The 16,232-nt window shown below is 38.8% G+C and overlaps 1 protein-coding gene across 2 annotated transcripts in view; it reads right to left on the minus strand.

The window, feature by feature from the left end:
* The window catches only part of SPTLC3 (serine palmitoyltransferase long chain base subunit 3), a 94,684-nt gene that overhangs the window by 41,024 nt on the left and 37,428 nt on the right, over positions 1–16,232 (minus strand). For both annotated transcript variants that reach the window (XM_061364768.1, XM_061364767.1), the window contains exons 3-5: positions 14,171–14,362; positions 12,459–12,613; positions 11,107–11,255 (exon numbers count right to left, since the gene is read on the minus strand). In XM_061364768.1, coding sequence (XP_061220752.1) covers positions 11,107–11,255; positions 12,459–12,613; positions 14,171–14,362 — 496 coding nt within the window. The remainder of the gene's footprint in view (positions 1–11,106; positions 11,256–12,458; positions 12,614–14,170; positions 14,363–16,232) is intronic.

Genomic DNA, 16,232 nt, shown 5'->3' on the forward strand with positions numbered 1-16,232 from the left:
TGCTTCTTCGGTGCCAAGGTATATGTACAAAATCATAGAATCACAGAATGGTTTGAGTTGGAAGGGACCAAAGATTAAAGATTATCTAGTTCCAAACCCCCTGCCATGGGCAGGACTAGACCAGGTTGCTCAAAACCCCATGCAACTTGGCCTTGAATACTTCCAGGAATGGGGGAGCCACAGCCACTAGGTAACCTGTTGCAGTGCCTTTCAACAGTCAAACGTAAATAATGAGGCAATAGTAGAGAGCCTTCCTTATTGCATGTTACTTATCTAATATTAGTGTCTGGAGTCTCCAAACAAATAAGGTGTTCCAACTATCCAACAAAAGCAATATCTTTCCCACCCAACTCACAATAGAAGATGACAAAACACAGATGGCGATAAATGTAAGAGTGGTGTTAAGAGATTGAGGCAATAAATAATTTTGAACAGTAATGAATCATCTCAACTTGCCAGCTCTCTACTCTTTGATTGCCTGGTTGCACACTGCGGGAACCAAACCAGAAGGAACTCTTACAGGATGATCTATGGGGAAGAAAAGAGAGTAGCCTTTGGATTCTGACAGAGCACCATCCCTCTATGGGGAAGAAAGGAGAGTAGCCTTTGGATTCTGACAGAGCACCTTCCCTACAAAGAAGGCTGTAAACAGAGACCAGAATTAAAAAATTAGGAGAGTGAATATCTCACATCACCTGGCTGCACAAACTGATGTCACAATAATATAAGCAAAGTGAATTAAAATTGATGGGAACAAGAAATCTGTGTTCACTGTGATGGATAAAGGACATGAACGGGAGAAAGCAGAAGATTGACTAGAGTGAGTCAACAAGAACGATGACTCAGGAAGGTGATCTTACCTCTGTCATGGAGAAAACCTCATAAAATAAAATCAAATAATAACAGCAGCAGTGCAGATTCAGCAATAGCACTAGCTCAGGTGGTTACAGGGAGGTAATGTTTTCACTATCTGTTCTCACTGAATATCCAAAGCAAGAATGACATTCTTTTGGAAAAGGAATGTGAAAAATATCATGCAGGAAGGTAACTCCCTGCAGATCACAGAGATAAGGAGCAAGGATCATGTGGCTTCTAGAGAAACCTGGATTACATAGACAGTGAAGAACAATGGTGACATGATCTACAGAATCTGCTTGGGTTCTGCTAGACCTCAGCTAACTCCAGCAGGGCTTCAAGAGTGTCTCTTCACTCCTTGTATCGCATGGGATAGATGGTCTCTGGCTTTGTGATCTAAGTTGGTTAACATGGCACAGAAAATGTGGCTCTGCAGAACCTCCAGTAGATGTGAGTTGACTCTGCATGAACATATCTGATAAAAGCTACTTTTTGCATTTTATAAAGCCCAAGATACACAAGGATAAGTGATGGTTTGGCACATAGCCACAGCTTAGTAGCCAAGCTCCATAAAATACAAACCCACATAGTGTTTCAGAGTTGAGCTGCTCACTGGAGATACGAGAATCTATGTCTGAACTTGGAAACTCAGGAGGTCCCAAGCTGTATTCCTATGGTTAGATCTGCATTTTTTGCACTATTGGCCCAGTTAATCTTCAACTTGGTTACAGCACTGATTGACAACGAAGGGTTCCAGCATGGTCAGCTGCCCCAGAGTTCCCTCCAGATGTTATTTTGCTGCTAGGGGCTATTGGCACAAAGAGAAGATGAAATCTGAAATGGAAGCTTGAAGCCAACTACACTAGGGTCACAGCTTGAATTAGAAAGGTGTTTGTGAATACGAGAAACAAGCAGTGTGTGCATTGCAAGGCAGGCATTCTGAGGCATGAAAAAATTTTCCCAGACTCTTCCAGGGGTAAATCTGACACTACTGGGGTGGAGTTAAATTGCTTTTTGGGGTTGCATCATGTTTTCTGGTTTTACAAACAAGAAAAGCCTGACTCATTACAGATTATCCTATTCAAGCATCTATTAGATGAACCAGAAAGGAACAGCACATTTTTGACCTATTTTTTGTTGATTTTGTGAAGGTGAAGAATGAGACTCTGAAGGTGACTGATTCCTACTTATTATTTACTAATCCTAACAGTGAACGTAGATGCTATTGTATATTGCTATTACCTATAAATCCTGGAATACAAATTGGAATGTACAAAACCTGAATGACAAGGATTTGCAAAATGAGCCTCAGTTTTGGATTACTTTAATTGCAATATTGTAGGTGGTAGCTGAGGTATTGCAGAAGCAGTACAATATGTATAAGTACTGACAGGTTCATGGCAGCAATACACATTGAGTCCAGCTGATATAGCATATCAGCTTGCATTTTCCTAAGTTTAAAATAAAATGGATATTTATTTAATAAATAATGCAACTATTTAATCGTATTAGAAGATTTCTCTAGTACATCTCAATCCTTGGACACAGTATAAACTGTACCAATTATATCAGTTTGCTCCACTGGAGGAAATATAAGGTCAAATACGCCCTGCTTGAATGAGGCTTTTTCAATAGCATTCCCAGCTGGTCACAGAACCACCCCAAAAGGCATAAACAACACTACCAGACAGATGCAAATTTGATCCACTTACACAAGCTGCTACATCTCAAGCTACATGAGAAAGGCAGTAATTACACCAAGCTGCATTAAACACAACCTTAGCAGTGTCAACTCAGGTTATCATGACCCTTAAATGTTGTGTATTGTGCTGAATTCAGATCAGCATCACGATCCAGATAATGAAATGTTATACACTAAGCATATTTTTATTAGCACGTTGGATACACAGATAGCTTGTATACTTGTTCTATACATAGACCTTAGGATTATTCCATGCACACTATACCTGCTCTAATTTCCATGCTGACTATAGCTTGGTTTGACCTGAGAAATGAGGATACAACTCAACAATGTGTGCCATCTTACTGGGAAAGATTTAAAACAGAAAGGAAAAGAGGAAGCTACCTTTGGAATGCTTTGTTTTAAAAGTCATTCCAAATGGAATACTTTATTTTGAAGGCTATTCCTCCCAGCTGGATATTTGAAGGCAATAGAGTACAGCAGCGGTTATGGTGTTTCAAGATCATATAGATGTTATGGAAAGTAAAATCGAAGATGGTATCAAAAGTGGACTTTCACAACGTTAGCCACTTCCACAGATTCCCACAATTTCCTGAGCAAATCTCCTCCCTTTTCAAAATCTGATGACTCAGTTCCCTCCATTAACTTGTCACTGCACTCTTAGGACAAGGAACATGAAATACACTGTGCTTTTACAGGCTTTCATGGGCTTACCCATGCTTTTGGGTTGAAAGTCCCTGTCAGTCTGCTAGACAGATAAAGCTTGAAAATGCACTTCCCATGATCCACACAATTCATTATTTAGCTTTGACACTTTCAGCTTGGACAAGGTGGTTTATGCCACTAGGTAGTCTGCCCAACACAGTTTTTCAGGTTCTTATGTGCTAATAACATTGGCAGCAGTATCCTGTAATAGATTCTTTTATTTGGGATACTGATACCCAAAGAAAACAGGATAATACCTGCTTGTTCCAAATTAAACAACAGCTGGAGGAGTAAACGAATATATAAGCGACAAGTCATTGAAAAAAAAAGAACAGAACAGATTCCCATAAAAGCCACTTCCACATATGAACAGGAACTGGGAATCCTGTAGATCACTGGTGTGACTCACCGTCGTGAATAAGAACCACTACTCTATGAAAATGAGGGTTTGTCAGAGGTTAGAAGGGTGGGGAAGAGAACAAAACACCTAAACTTCCCTTCAACATTTGGAACTTAAGGTCACAAATTCAGCCTGGTAAGATATCTGTCAGAGATGAAAGAATAATATTACTGAAACACATACTTTTACAAAAGCAAGATTGGATGACTTATTACTGGAAGGATGAAGAAACAGAATACACAGAAAGTGTGTTATTCATTTACACCATTCTACGAGAGTGGATGATGCAGGTGGTATCACTGTCCTACAGAGTCCACTACAAAAGCAAAGCCCAAACTTGTAGAATACATGCAGACAAGACAGAGGGAAAGAAGCTCACAGTAATGTTATGTAGTTGCCTCATTTAACACTGGATGTGCATAAAAGAACCCTAAAAGAAGTGGGGTTTGAGAAAGCATCTGAAAGAACTGGAATGTTCTAGCTTTCTTAATGCTGCTACCAGCTGATAGGGCTTTCAGTCCACAAAGATGCTGTGGGTGTCATAGATATAACAATGTACCTGTGTAATTTTCAGATTCTCAGAAAAGAGTGGATTCATTTTAACAAAACTTCCAGTTTAACTTAAATCTCCCAGATCCGTTTGCTTTTTTGTTTTATAAAGACACAAGGCTAAAATTTACAGTTTAATTCCAGCCTCTTCATGCCAAAGCCTGAGTAGCAGTGTGTTAAGTGTCCAAGTATTTGCATGCACATAGATAGTATTATATACTGGAGATATTTCAGGTGTTCAACAGGTCACACCTGTAACTCCTAGTTACTCCTGATGCTTTCAGTTCCACCTGCCAGAAGACAGACTGTCCAGAGCTTAATCATCCTTTGCAAAGCATACTTTTGCAATGGCGAAATACCAGGAACAAACTTTACCCTTTGATCATAAGTTGGATCAGTTATTTATGAGAGGGCAGGCACAAAAGGAAAATGATGTTAGTAGGAGATGACAAAGGACGAAAATTCTTCTCATAAATTGTTTCTTAATTCATACCATACCCTATCAGAAAGTAATCAGGATTATGAAATATATGCACACTAGTTCTTATTTTTGTGGCTGTATTTCTCCTTAAGCTCCTACTTGGAAAATGCAAAATATGGGACCTTTAGTTCCTTATCTCTCTCCTAAGCAAAAATGAACCATTTATTTATGTTTACAATTAGTTTAAAATGAGTCTTGGCCTTAATTAAAGCTTTGAAGTGGTTTAAAAGAGTGAATGGCCAAATAACTATTTGTACCTTCTTGAAATGCTGCTAGAAACTCACATTATGCCTTAGAACCTAAGAGAAGGAAGGGAGGGGGATGGAGCTACTTTTGTAGTTTAAATGTTGGCAGAGGTTTTCAAATCTGGTTTTTAGAAATCAGATCATAATCAAACACACAAAAAAAATCCTCAAACAAATACAAAACTCTACAACTGAGTGCAAGCTGAGCGTGAAAAGGCGATCTCTTAACCATGCCCTCCAGAATGAATCACCCTGCAAGTGTTCCGTGCAGGCTCCATCTTGTCTTTTGGTCCAAGGCATAATCACAGGAGAAGGATTTCAAAAGGCAGGAATCCTGTTTGGCTGCTTAAATAGAGCTAATGATACATTTGCTCCTGTTACTCACGTATGTCATCTCCATAAGGAGTAATGGTGAGTTAGATAAATAGAGCACTGGAGCTACTAGCTGTTCATGAGACAGCCCCATCACCACCCTGGTGCTAAGCCTAGAAGCATTCAGGGCATAATCATCTCCCTTATCTTAAAAAAAGTGTAACTTTACTGATTTTGATATCATCTGCAATCAGCAAGCAGGAAGCAGTGTTAGATGATCATCTGCATGTTTCTCCCTTACTAATTTTAAGTTAGGTTGCTTAGAAAAGGCTGACTATATGCATAAGAATGGCAGGATTGGCTCAGACAAAAGGCTTGTGATCCTGCCTCCAACAGTAGCGAACTCCCACTCCAGCTGTTAAAATACTTTGATTTGCATGTGGAAAATACAGAGGGAACAGATGCTATTTTAGATGTATTTAGGTTCCTATTTGTTCACATTTTTATTAAGCTAAAGAAATAACACTTTTGAGAGGAATATTAAAATAAATAAAACATAGTATAGAGGTGGTTTTGGAGGGATAGTTTACATGAAATACTGTAACATTCCAAATACTCCACTTACTTGAACGGTTTCCAGTTACTTAAATCCTTCAACATTTAAAAACTATTGTCTCAGATCCAACATTTATTCCTGGAAAACACAACTTCCTGCTCTTTCATGTCCCCATTGGTTTCTTCACTTATAATGAATTAAGCAAAGAAATGAAAAAGGTGACTTTTTCTGCACCTGCAAGAGAGGCTTCTGCTGATAAAAGCTGTTTTAATTTCAATTGCACCCATGGTCAGTTCTGTCAGATATGGTAGGTGCAGGTTTCCTTATCCTCATCCTACATGTCCAGCTGCTCCAAAACTTTCTGAAGGATCATACTTACAATTAACTTTTTGCTGCCAATATCCTTTAGAGTCTATTTCCATTCCACGTACCATACAACTGAAAAGTCTTTCACCTCTAAGCAGACCATGATACAAGGGTCTTTTGCCTTCTGCTTACTGTACGCAGATAACCACTTTCACATGTTCATCCAAGCTACTACCCTCAGAATACATGCCCAAGCATACGTGCAACTCTTGATCTCTTTTAAGTGTCTTCCCTTAATGTCTTTTTAATCTTAGTGTCCTTGGAACCACTGAAAACAGCCAGGTTACTGCTTCATAAGTTCCTTAAATGCTACCTCTGTTGTAAATACTGTCCACATTTATAAAGCTGTAAGTATGTGCATGTTCCTAAGTCAAGCCAAATCTGTATGATGATTTGTTACTCCACGAGTCCAGTATTAATGACTGTACAGCAGTAGTGATAGGTATATAAGTAATAATATAAGTTAATATTAAACTATTAATAAAAAAGTATGCTAAACAGCTAGTATTAAATGAATCATGCCACAGAAAAGGTCCCTTTTGCCCATAATCCTTCATCTGACAGTGGTCTTCTACCCATGTTTGGGGAAGAATGAATGCAGGATAAACACACATATAACAGCAGTTTGGTTTCTAATCCATTTCAGCATAAAGATCCTGAATCAGATAATGGTTTCGGTATTTCTAGTAACTATCAATGATCTCTCCTCTGTATGTGGCCAGTGTCCCCTAGAATGTAAAGAAGAATGAAGTTTTAGTATCTTCAGCCTTCTTTGTAATGAGTTCCTTGGGTCTGCCAGCTGCCAGCATGGAGACTTGCCTCTTGCATTTAGATGGAAAGTTTCTTCCAGCTTCATACAATGCCCTGCAGGTCTTCCAGTGGAAGAGACAAGGAACAGCCACCCTGACCACTTTTCTATGCCACATGCATTTTTGAAGATTTCTGTAATTTCCTCCTTTAGACTCTTTTGAACCAGATTACAGGCATTTCTGACACCTAAAGACAGCCAGCTCAGTAGTTCTCCACCCAAAAGCTGTTCAAAGGACTTGTTGCCCCTTCTCTGACATTTTCCAGCTCTGCCAAATTGTTTTGACCAGAACTGCACAGAGTACCCAGGATGACAGCAAACCACAGCTTTATGCAATAGCATACTGAGGTTCTATGGCTGCCTTTCTATTCACTTCCTAATAATTTCTAGTATTTAACTTGCTTTCTGACCACTGGACAATAAGCTAATGCTTTCATGGAACTACTATTAATATCCCCAAGATTATGCTCAACAGGGATAATAGTTAGCTTGGTCTTAAAAAAAGGAAAATATTGTTCTTACAGATTAAAAGTCCCACAAAAGCCTCAGGAATGTGTCTTAAATGACACTGTTATGCAAAGAAACTGATTTATTATTATTACTACAATTCTAAGAGAGTGTTGAATTTAAAATGGAGTGAAAAGCCTTAAATCTTGTTATGGAGGACAAATCCAGGAAGACCAGCCACTGTTTTAATCTGTTTCCTATGCTTTTGTGCTTGAACAGGAATGTCTGCTCCAGTGGCATATGCATTATTTCAGGGAAAGCATGAGCAGGGCTTCACAGTTCTCACTGAAGCTGATTTCTGCACTATGTTTGCACACAGTCTGAAGTTAATTTTCTGGGAATGCAGAATCACTGTTTTACATTTAGCATGGTTTAGCTTCACTAAGTTTCCTTAAATAAAACACAGTTTTGTAAAGATATAAACCACCACGTTAAAATAGCCATATTAACTTATTCCAAGAGTAAACTACCTGCAACAACATTCTGACATGACAACATTTTTTACCCGCTCCACAGTCAGCACAGTTAGAAGGAGTTTTGTCAGAAGCCCTCAAAGGACAATTTAACTATAATGTACTCTTCCAAACATCACCCATGTTATTCTTATGTCTGTCTTTGTTTTCCACTCTCTCCGAAGTCTCCTCAAAGGAGTGGAATGATCCTTCTCTAAAAGAGACCTCTTACTGCTTTGAGAGAGATCTTGGTAAAACCCCAAACCTGCCGAACACTTAAATGCACATAAGCAGAACAGTACTTTCAAAGTCAATTAGCTCGAAATTATAAATACTTTCGAGTTCTCTTTCAGATTAGGACCCCAAAGGCAATTTAGAGCCTTGGCTCCTACAACTCACTCCATTTTTTGCTCCAAACCACTTTAACTCAGCCACACAACAACAGCAACAGTTTTGAAATGTTATTTGCTCAGGATCAGAGCCCTTCTGCTCTATTTTTCTAAGGTGAAGGTGGCAAATGATGATTCATAAAGGTAAGACCTTTCATACAGACTCTTCCCTACCTCTTTCATGCATGGATATGTGTGTATATACATATATTTAACTGAGAATTTTTTAGATCTGCTCAACTGTGAACCAAAACAGAGCTGAAGCAGCATAAAAGGGTAACACAAAAATAAAATAGAGTATCCTTCTACCAGTAAGAAACGGCTTTTCTTGGGTTGTTCATACAGCTTTTGGCAGTAGACAGGCTCCAACAGACCCAGAGCCAATGAAGTAACCATTGCCCAGATTTGCTCTGCAGAGCAAACTCTCTCCACTGACTACACAAGCACAGGCTCTCTGTCAGCTACATGGGAGAAACTGCAATGACTGCTCTTCTGCACCACCTAAGTCAGGTCTTACCACCCTGCTTTCCTATTTTGGTAATTCTTGACGTTCAAGCTGCTCTCTGAAATCCACTTCCTAAAATACTGACAATGACAAGACTTACACAGTGTTCTTTAATTGTATCCCATTCTTGCATTGTGAATAGTCTGAACGCATTTCATGGGACTATTTGTTATGAAGGCAATTGGAATAAATCTAAAACGTTGCCCAATCTGTTAAGATAACTTTGAGTACTCCAAAGGAGTTCAGATGAAGAGAAAGTCCTAGAAATCCATATACATTGGCTCTCCAAACAAACTAGATGAAGGTAACTGGTAAGATTTTTAATATTTGAAAACAGAATCAATATTTTCAAAAGTTTTTTTGCTTTTGGGGTTTTTTTTGAGAATAAGTCAAAGTTATGCAAGTCTTCCATATGAAAAATTCCACAGAGACAAAGAATAAGGAACACCAGATATAGTCTTTGACACAGAGGAAACAACCTGAAATGTTCTCAGACAAAATAGAATCCAAGAGATAAAGATGCAGAGAAATGTTCCTTCAGTACCTTAGATGACTAGTAATGGTGACCACTTTCAAGCATGCAATTCAGGTTAAACAATATACTGCAGTCACCAGATGGATCACCTACAAAAGGAAAGTAGGGTCAATCTGTAAACTCTCTCTGAGTGGTGTCACCGGCATATTTATCATTGACAACTCAAACCGTGATGACAAGATAAGAAGTGGATGACAAGGATTGCAATATTTTTGTCTGGAAATAAGACTTAGATTACAATAAAATAGTTTTCCATAAGATTTATGGGTGCTGGTCGATGAGAAAATGAACATGAGCTGACAGTATGGGCTTGCAGCCCAGAAAGCCAACTGTATTCTGGGCTGCATCAAAAGGAGCATGACCAGCAGGTCGAAGGACGTGATCATGCCCTTCTAACTCTGCTCTCCTGAGACCTCACCTGGATTATTGTGTGCAGTTCTGGTGTCCTCAACATAAAAAGGACATGGAACTGTTGGAACAAGTCCAGAGGAGGCCACAAGGATGATCAGGGGACTGGAGCACCTCCCATATGAAGATAGGCTGAGAAAGTTGGGGCTGTTCAGCCTGGAGAAGAGAAGGCTTCGTGGAGACCTCATAGCAGCCTTCCAGTGTGTCTGAAGGGGAGCTATAGGGATGCTGGGGAGGGACTCTTCATTAGGGACTGTAGTGACAGGACAAGGGGTAACAGGTTAAAATTTAAACAGGGGAAGTTTAGATTAGATATAAGGAGGAAATTTTTTCCTGTTAGGGTGGTGAGGCACTGGAATGGGTCACCCAGGGAGGTTGTGAATGGTCCATCCCTGGCAGTGTTCAAGGCCAGGGTGGACGAAGCCTTGGGTGATATGGTTTAGAGCAAGGTGTCCCTGCCCATGGCAGGGGGGTTGGAACTTAATGATCTTAAGGTCCTTTCCAATCCTAACTATTCTATGATTCTATGAAAATTAAATTTTTTTAGGTTGCTGGATTAGGGGAAATAATATTCTAAAATACTTGTCCATGCTGGGAAGCCTACCTTTGCTATTTCTGGCTGACAGCTCCCATGAAAGATAAAGCCTGAACAGGAACCTCCCCTTGCATTTCTGTGGATCAAAATTGTTTTCTCTGGAATGTAGGCTGGCTGCACCATTAGGGTGTAAGGCTTTGTGGAAAAATACGACTGAAGATAACACTACACACAGTCTCCAAACCGAAAAGCAGACAAACCATTAAGGACATATAATAGCAAAAAAGTCAGATGGAACCTTCCCAAATTTATGCGTTAGAAGCACAGCAGAAATTTATATGATGTGCCAATTAATGTCCCATAAAACATTACACTATATTCTCAGAACATGGAATTCAGTAAAAAATAAATGATGTGGAAGGTCACTGTACTAATCAGAACACTCTGTATGTGGTAACTGGTATAAATGTGATGAAATTAAATTTGCCCTGGAACAATTCTCAAAGTCCCAATGTTTATTTTACTTGTTTTAGAAAATAAGCCTCTTACTTCCATCGTTAAAAATCCCAGACCTCTATGTGATACATTTGGTTTTGCTTTTCTAAGAATCAGTAACATGTTTCCTTTCTAAAAGCTCCTTATGTGATAATGAATAAAACACAGCATCCCTTTTAATAGTGAAACAAGTAATTGTTTATGCAACTAAAATTCTCTAAGTATCCAATTCCTTCAAGATATCTGTAAGAAAAAGCACATAGTTACAGAAGCTGTGGTGGCCATCTAGCTGTTTACTCACCCATTTCCTGCCTGGTACTGCAGACTCCTGTCCCATATTTTTGTAACTCTATGGTCACAGTTTTCAAAGCATTAACATCCGTTTCTGCAAAGCCGAGGTAGTTATAAGAACCCATATTGATTACATTCTTGATAATCCTTCCTGTAAACCTATAATCAAAGCACATTTTAAAGAACAGTGCAACTTTCCCTCCAACTCCCCCAAAAAAGAAAAGAAAAAAAACCCCACAGATTTGCCCACTGAATTCTGTTCATTGTCAAATTCCTATTTGGGAATTTATAATCCTCCTACTTTAACATCCCAAAAGTTTTTTCCAACATTTCCCTATGCCTGACTAAATAATGCTCCTTGCTCAGAATGTTTTCTAGGTTCTAAGCTGTAGATGGCAATTTGTTGGCACTGGGTGAAAGGGGGCTTTTATGGACCTGAATAAAAAATCAAATCTAAAACTTTATTTAAGGAATAACTTATAAGACACATTTTTTTCAAACAAACTGTCAACAGCTTTTACAGAGTTATCAGTGTTCACACACACGAAGAAAATGTGGCAAACACCGTGACGCATTCTCAGTAAGCTGAAATATACTCAACCTGCACATTGTCTATGTGGTGAGTTTCCATATCTATTTAATTCAGCAATAGTTGGGATACACTGGAAACTTCAAGCTGTAAAATGCTTAAAACTCATTGCCAAAGACTCACTATGGAAATAAGAAGCAACATATACACATTGCAAGAAACTATTATTTACATTATAACGAAGTTACAGGACAAGGGGTGACGGGTTCAAACTGAAAGAGGGGAGATTTAGGTTTGTTATGAGGAAGAAATACTTTACTGTGACAGTAGTGAGGTGCTGGCACAGGGTGCCCAGAGAAGCTGTGGCTGCCCCATCCCTGTCAGTGTTCAAGGCCAGGTTGGACAGGGCTTTGAGCAACCTGCTCTAGTGGAAGGTGTCCCTGCCTGTGGCAGGGGGGTTGGAACTAGGTGATTTTAAGGTCCTTTCCAACCCATTCTGTGATTCTATGATTCTATGATAAAACAAATTCTGTTGTAGTATTCTGACTAAAGGCCTGTTGCTATTGAGGAAACATGAGCAGTCTTACTTGTGCCAATACAGCCAAATAAAACCCATTTGCAATAGATTTCAGTTCCTTCCATATTGCATTTCCAAATAACATTCAATGGAAAGCAGACAGACTGTCAGCACAGTAATGATTTCAGGAAAAAATATGCTGATGTGTATTAGTGGAGGATTCAGGTATGAGGGGCTTGGATGCAACATTCTGTGCTTTGCAGATGAAACAGGAGAATTCTTATGAGGCTGACAGCTGCAGTATAAGCTGACTCACCTAAACGTCCAGTTGTAATCATCTGTAACACGTTCCATGAGGTCAAACTGTGGCCCTGGGACACTGCAAATTGGACGATTCCAGTTATCCCGTATTCTCATATAGAGGTTTCTGGTGTAAAAGTTCTCAAAATCTTGATAAAGTGGCACAAAATCCTGGTTTGAAAACATGCACAGGGTTATGTTGCTGGGAAAACGTCTGCTGCTGTACCCAAGTCATTCCCATTAAAAAGGAAAAACAGATTCATTAGTGAACAGAGCTCTGTAACAGCCACATGTTCCTATGTCACAAACAACTCCCAGCAACTATCTTACTTTAATTCCTTGAAATACAGTGTTGTTGTTTTTTTTTCAGGTGGTAGGTTTTTTTGGTTCTTTTGTTGCTGGTTTTGTTTCCTTTTTTAATTGTCAACAGGTTGGCCTAATTCTCCAGTCCAGCGCTTGGAAAAGCTGGAAACGGAAGAACTCACGATTCTTTCACTGGGAGAAACCAAATGCTTCCTTCGCTATGTGTAGAGCAGATTGCAAAACTAAGATAAACAACTCATTATATGTCATGAAATGCTGGCTACATTAGGTTAAAACCAGTCCAATGTAATTTATCTGGGCATTATTGGCCTAGACTGCACATTCATACAGCCAGTTAAGACAACTGATTTGGTTGACAATTTCTATCCATGGATTTTACTTAGAAATTAAATTGAAAGAAAGGTATGGAATCTAAACAAAGATTTATATGAAACAGCAATATAGGCATATCAGACACTGGGTACAATAAACTGACAAAATAACATGGTATGTAGTTACATCTGTGGAAGATTGGAGAATTAAATGAACATGTAATCCATAGTGGATGGCAAAAAGATTTAACTGGTATGTCTGGAATCAAAATAGCTCAACAAATGAACAAATTATGAAGTGAAAAGGATATTCCATGAGAATGCTGACAAAAGACTGCACCATGATATTTCATCAAGTCACACATGCATCTTCGGAAAGCCGAAACAGGAAATAGTTTTGGGAATTTTATTTGTAAGAGGAACAGTAAGACTATTTGCATTTTTCCTCCATTATGTCAAGCATTACTGTAAATGATGGCTCAACCTGCACAGATAAGGAGGAGCAATAAGAGATCTAAAAGTTAAAACCACAACTGAGCCTGCTGAGGTGTAAGTTTCACTTGAACTATGTGGGATAAAATAAATCTCTAAGTCAGGACTTGCAAGAATTCAGGCTACATTCACTCTGTAGCTGGGAGAGTGATTGCTGAGTGCTCTGTCATCAGCAGCTCAACAGACAGAAGTCAGCAATTACAGATGTTAGCGCTGCCTATTGCTATGAAGGACAAGGACAGCCATATGGGGCAAAGAACAGTTGGGGTTTAAGCGGTTAGGAGAGAAGATATATTTAACAATGAGGTATTTCTGAGTTTTCTTTTTCTGTGGATTGACCTAATACACTGAGATTCTATTTTGTTGAGAGTGTTCTGACGCTCTTTGAACATCTCTCCGTGTGAAAATTAGGATTTTACATTCATATAAGGACATATTCATACAGGTGTTTATTCTGCAGTGTGTGTCATTCCTCATTGCTATGCAGTGATCTTCTGTAAGATGAAAGTTGTTTGCCTTGTTAATTCAGTAGGTTATTGCACCTAACTTGCAAGGAAGGGAAAACTCAGCTGTGGATACATAATGTCTTTTCCATACATACTTTTTGTTGTTCTCTTTCTGCAGCAATGTGACGTTTTTCTAGTCCCCAGGCTCTCATAAAATCTCGCAGGTAGCCAAATATTGTTCCCACTCCAAAACCCAGGAAAGTAAGAACAGCAACATACATTGGTGCCTGTTCAAAGTGCTCAATAAAGGTTTTTTTGTAGAGAGTTCCATTTGATACACCATTCTTCTGGAAATACAGAACAGAAACTTGTGATTAATACAGTGCATCTCACCAAAGCTTAGACCTTAGACCTCAAGGCAAATGATTTTCTCTAATACAATGCAAATTAGAAGAGACATTTAGACCTCACACTGTATCAGCTGATGCAACCTAAACCTCAATAAGAGGTTTTTTACCTCCTGCAGTTGTTACTGACCACTACAAGTGTTTTCCATTTTCTCTCCTCTCCACCAATGCCCTCAATTGCAGGTGTCTTCAACACCACTCCCTTGTCTATTTTGAAACATGTGAAACTTATTAAATATTGGCAACATATTATTGTGTAATTGGACAATTATTTCAAAGGTGATTAAATGGAAACCACAGTACTCTGGTCTTGCAAGTCAGAGCTATAAAAAGGGAAGGGCAGCATTAAAAACTCACCTACACTGCATCTGACTCTGCTTCTGGAAGTCTTGTGAAACACATTGCAGCAACTAACCTATATACAACAAATCCTGTCTAAAATAGGGCACCTTTTCCATGACGGTCTTCAGATCTGAAGAAGTATCCAAACCAGCCATGATCCCAGCCTTCTATTGCAGTTCTGACTTCAAAAATGCTTTTAATCATCATTTTGGTGACCTCTCCCACACTTCTAAGGGTACTTAAAAGAAAAGGGGGAGGGAGGATGAGGGGAGAGACACAGCTAACCTGCTTCTTGGCTGGCGACCTATTGTGACTAACTTCTAGAAATATAAAACCATATGTAGACAAAATAATGTGTATTGAAAACATTCCACAATTTTCATGTGTGTGTTGAAGAATCAAAGTTTTTCAGTTGCAATCTTCTCAAACCAACTTCTATTCAGTAGGCTTATCAGGTTACTCTTTGGAAGAGAGCTAACTCCCTTATTTCTGCAAAGCACAATGGCTTTTAGTTACAGTCAGTAACAGTTACTGTTAGTAACAGCCAGCCTGTCAATTCAAAATAACAAAATGTAATTCAGAAACAATAGTGACCTCTATTAAAAAACCTAGAAAAAACAAAAAAATCCCATACATTTTTAAGCATATTATAAAGCAAAACTACCAACACATAACCTTAACCCTTAACATATTGCTGTCTGTGGGACCAAACTAAAAAAAAGGTGGCTGATGTATTTATAGAATGCAATTATTTTAGCAAGCTAACATAGAATACTTGTATTAAGAACAACTGCGAATTCACTTTACTTGTCAGAACTAGAGTATTATTGATCTTCATAACTACATTAAAATGCCTTTATCCTTCAAATGACTTTGATTTCAGTAGTAATTTCCTGTCCAACCCCAGAGTCACAGTTTTCTTGGGAAAGAGTGAGAAAAAGGAAAGGAAAAAAAAAAAGAAAAGAAAAAGGTGTCGTGCGCAAGATGAAATGTAAAGATTTTGAAGGAAACCCAAGGAGGAAAAAATTGCTAGTAGAGTTGAATAGAAATATTTAGACTTTGGAAAGACTTTTTGCTCTGTGAAGGAGAAGGAATGCAGGGCCATCTCTCACCATGTGAGGGTGGACATTTGAAACAATGCTACGCACACACTCACACCTCAGGCTAATCACTCTTTTAGGGCAACCTATTTACCATGAAAAACATTTTATGAGGATGAGTTAAATACATGGCCAAGTCGTATTTCATATGAGTCACAACAGCTGTGTGCACACAGCATCAAGATAAAGTAAATATTTCATTAAGGATTAAGCTCAGCCATTTTACCTTACATTTGTCATGAGCTAAGAGCATACTTACGATTATCTGTGGCTATTCAATTGACATCACAGCTTGTCAAGCTGTGCTGATGTGATAATGCACCTGAGCCCAGAGGAATTACCACGATAATTTTGTTTATCAGTTTCAT

Source organism: Neopsephotus bourkii, unplaced genomic scaffold (genome assembly GCF_033783945.1).
Source record: "Neopsephotus bourkii isolate Nb327-2 ecotype Australia unplaced genomic scaffold, CSIRO-AGI_Nbou_v1 NB_1250, whole genome shotgun sequence".
NCBI lineage: Eukaryota > Metazoa > Chordata > Aves > Psittaciformes > Psittacidae > Neopsephotus > Neopsephotus bourkii.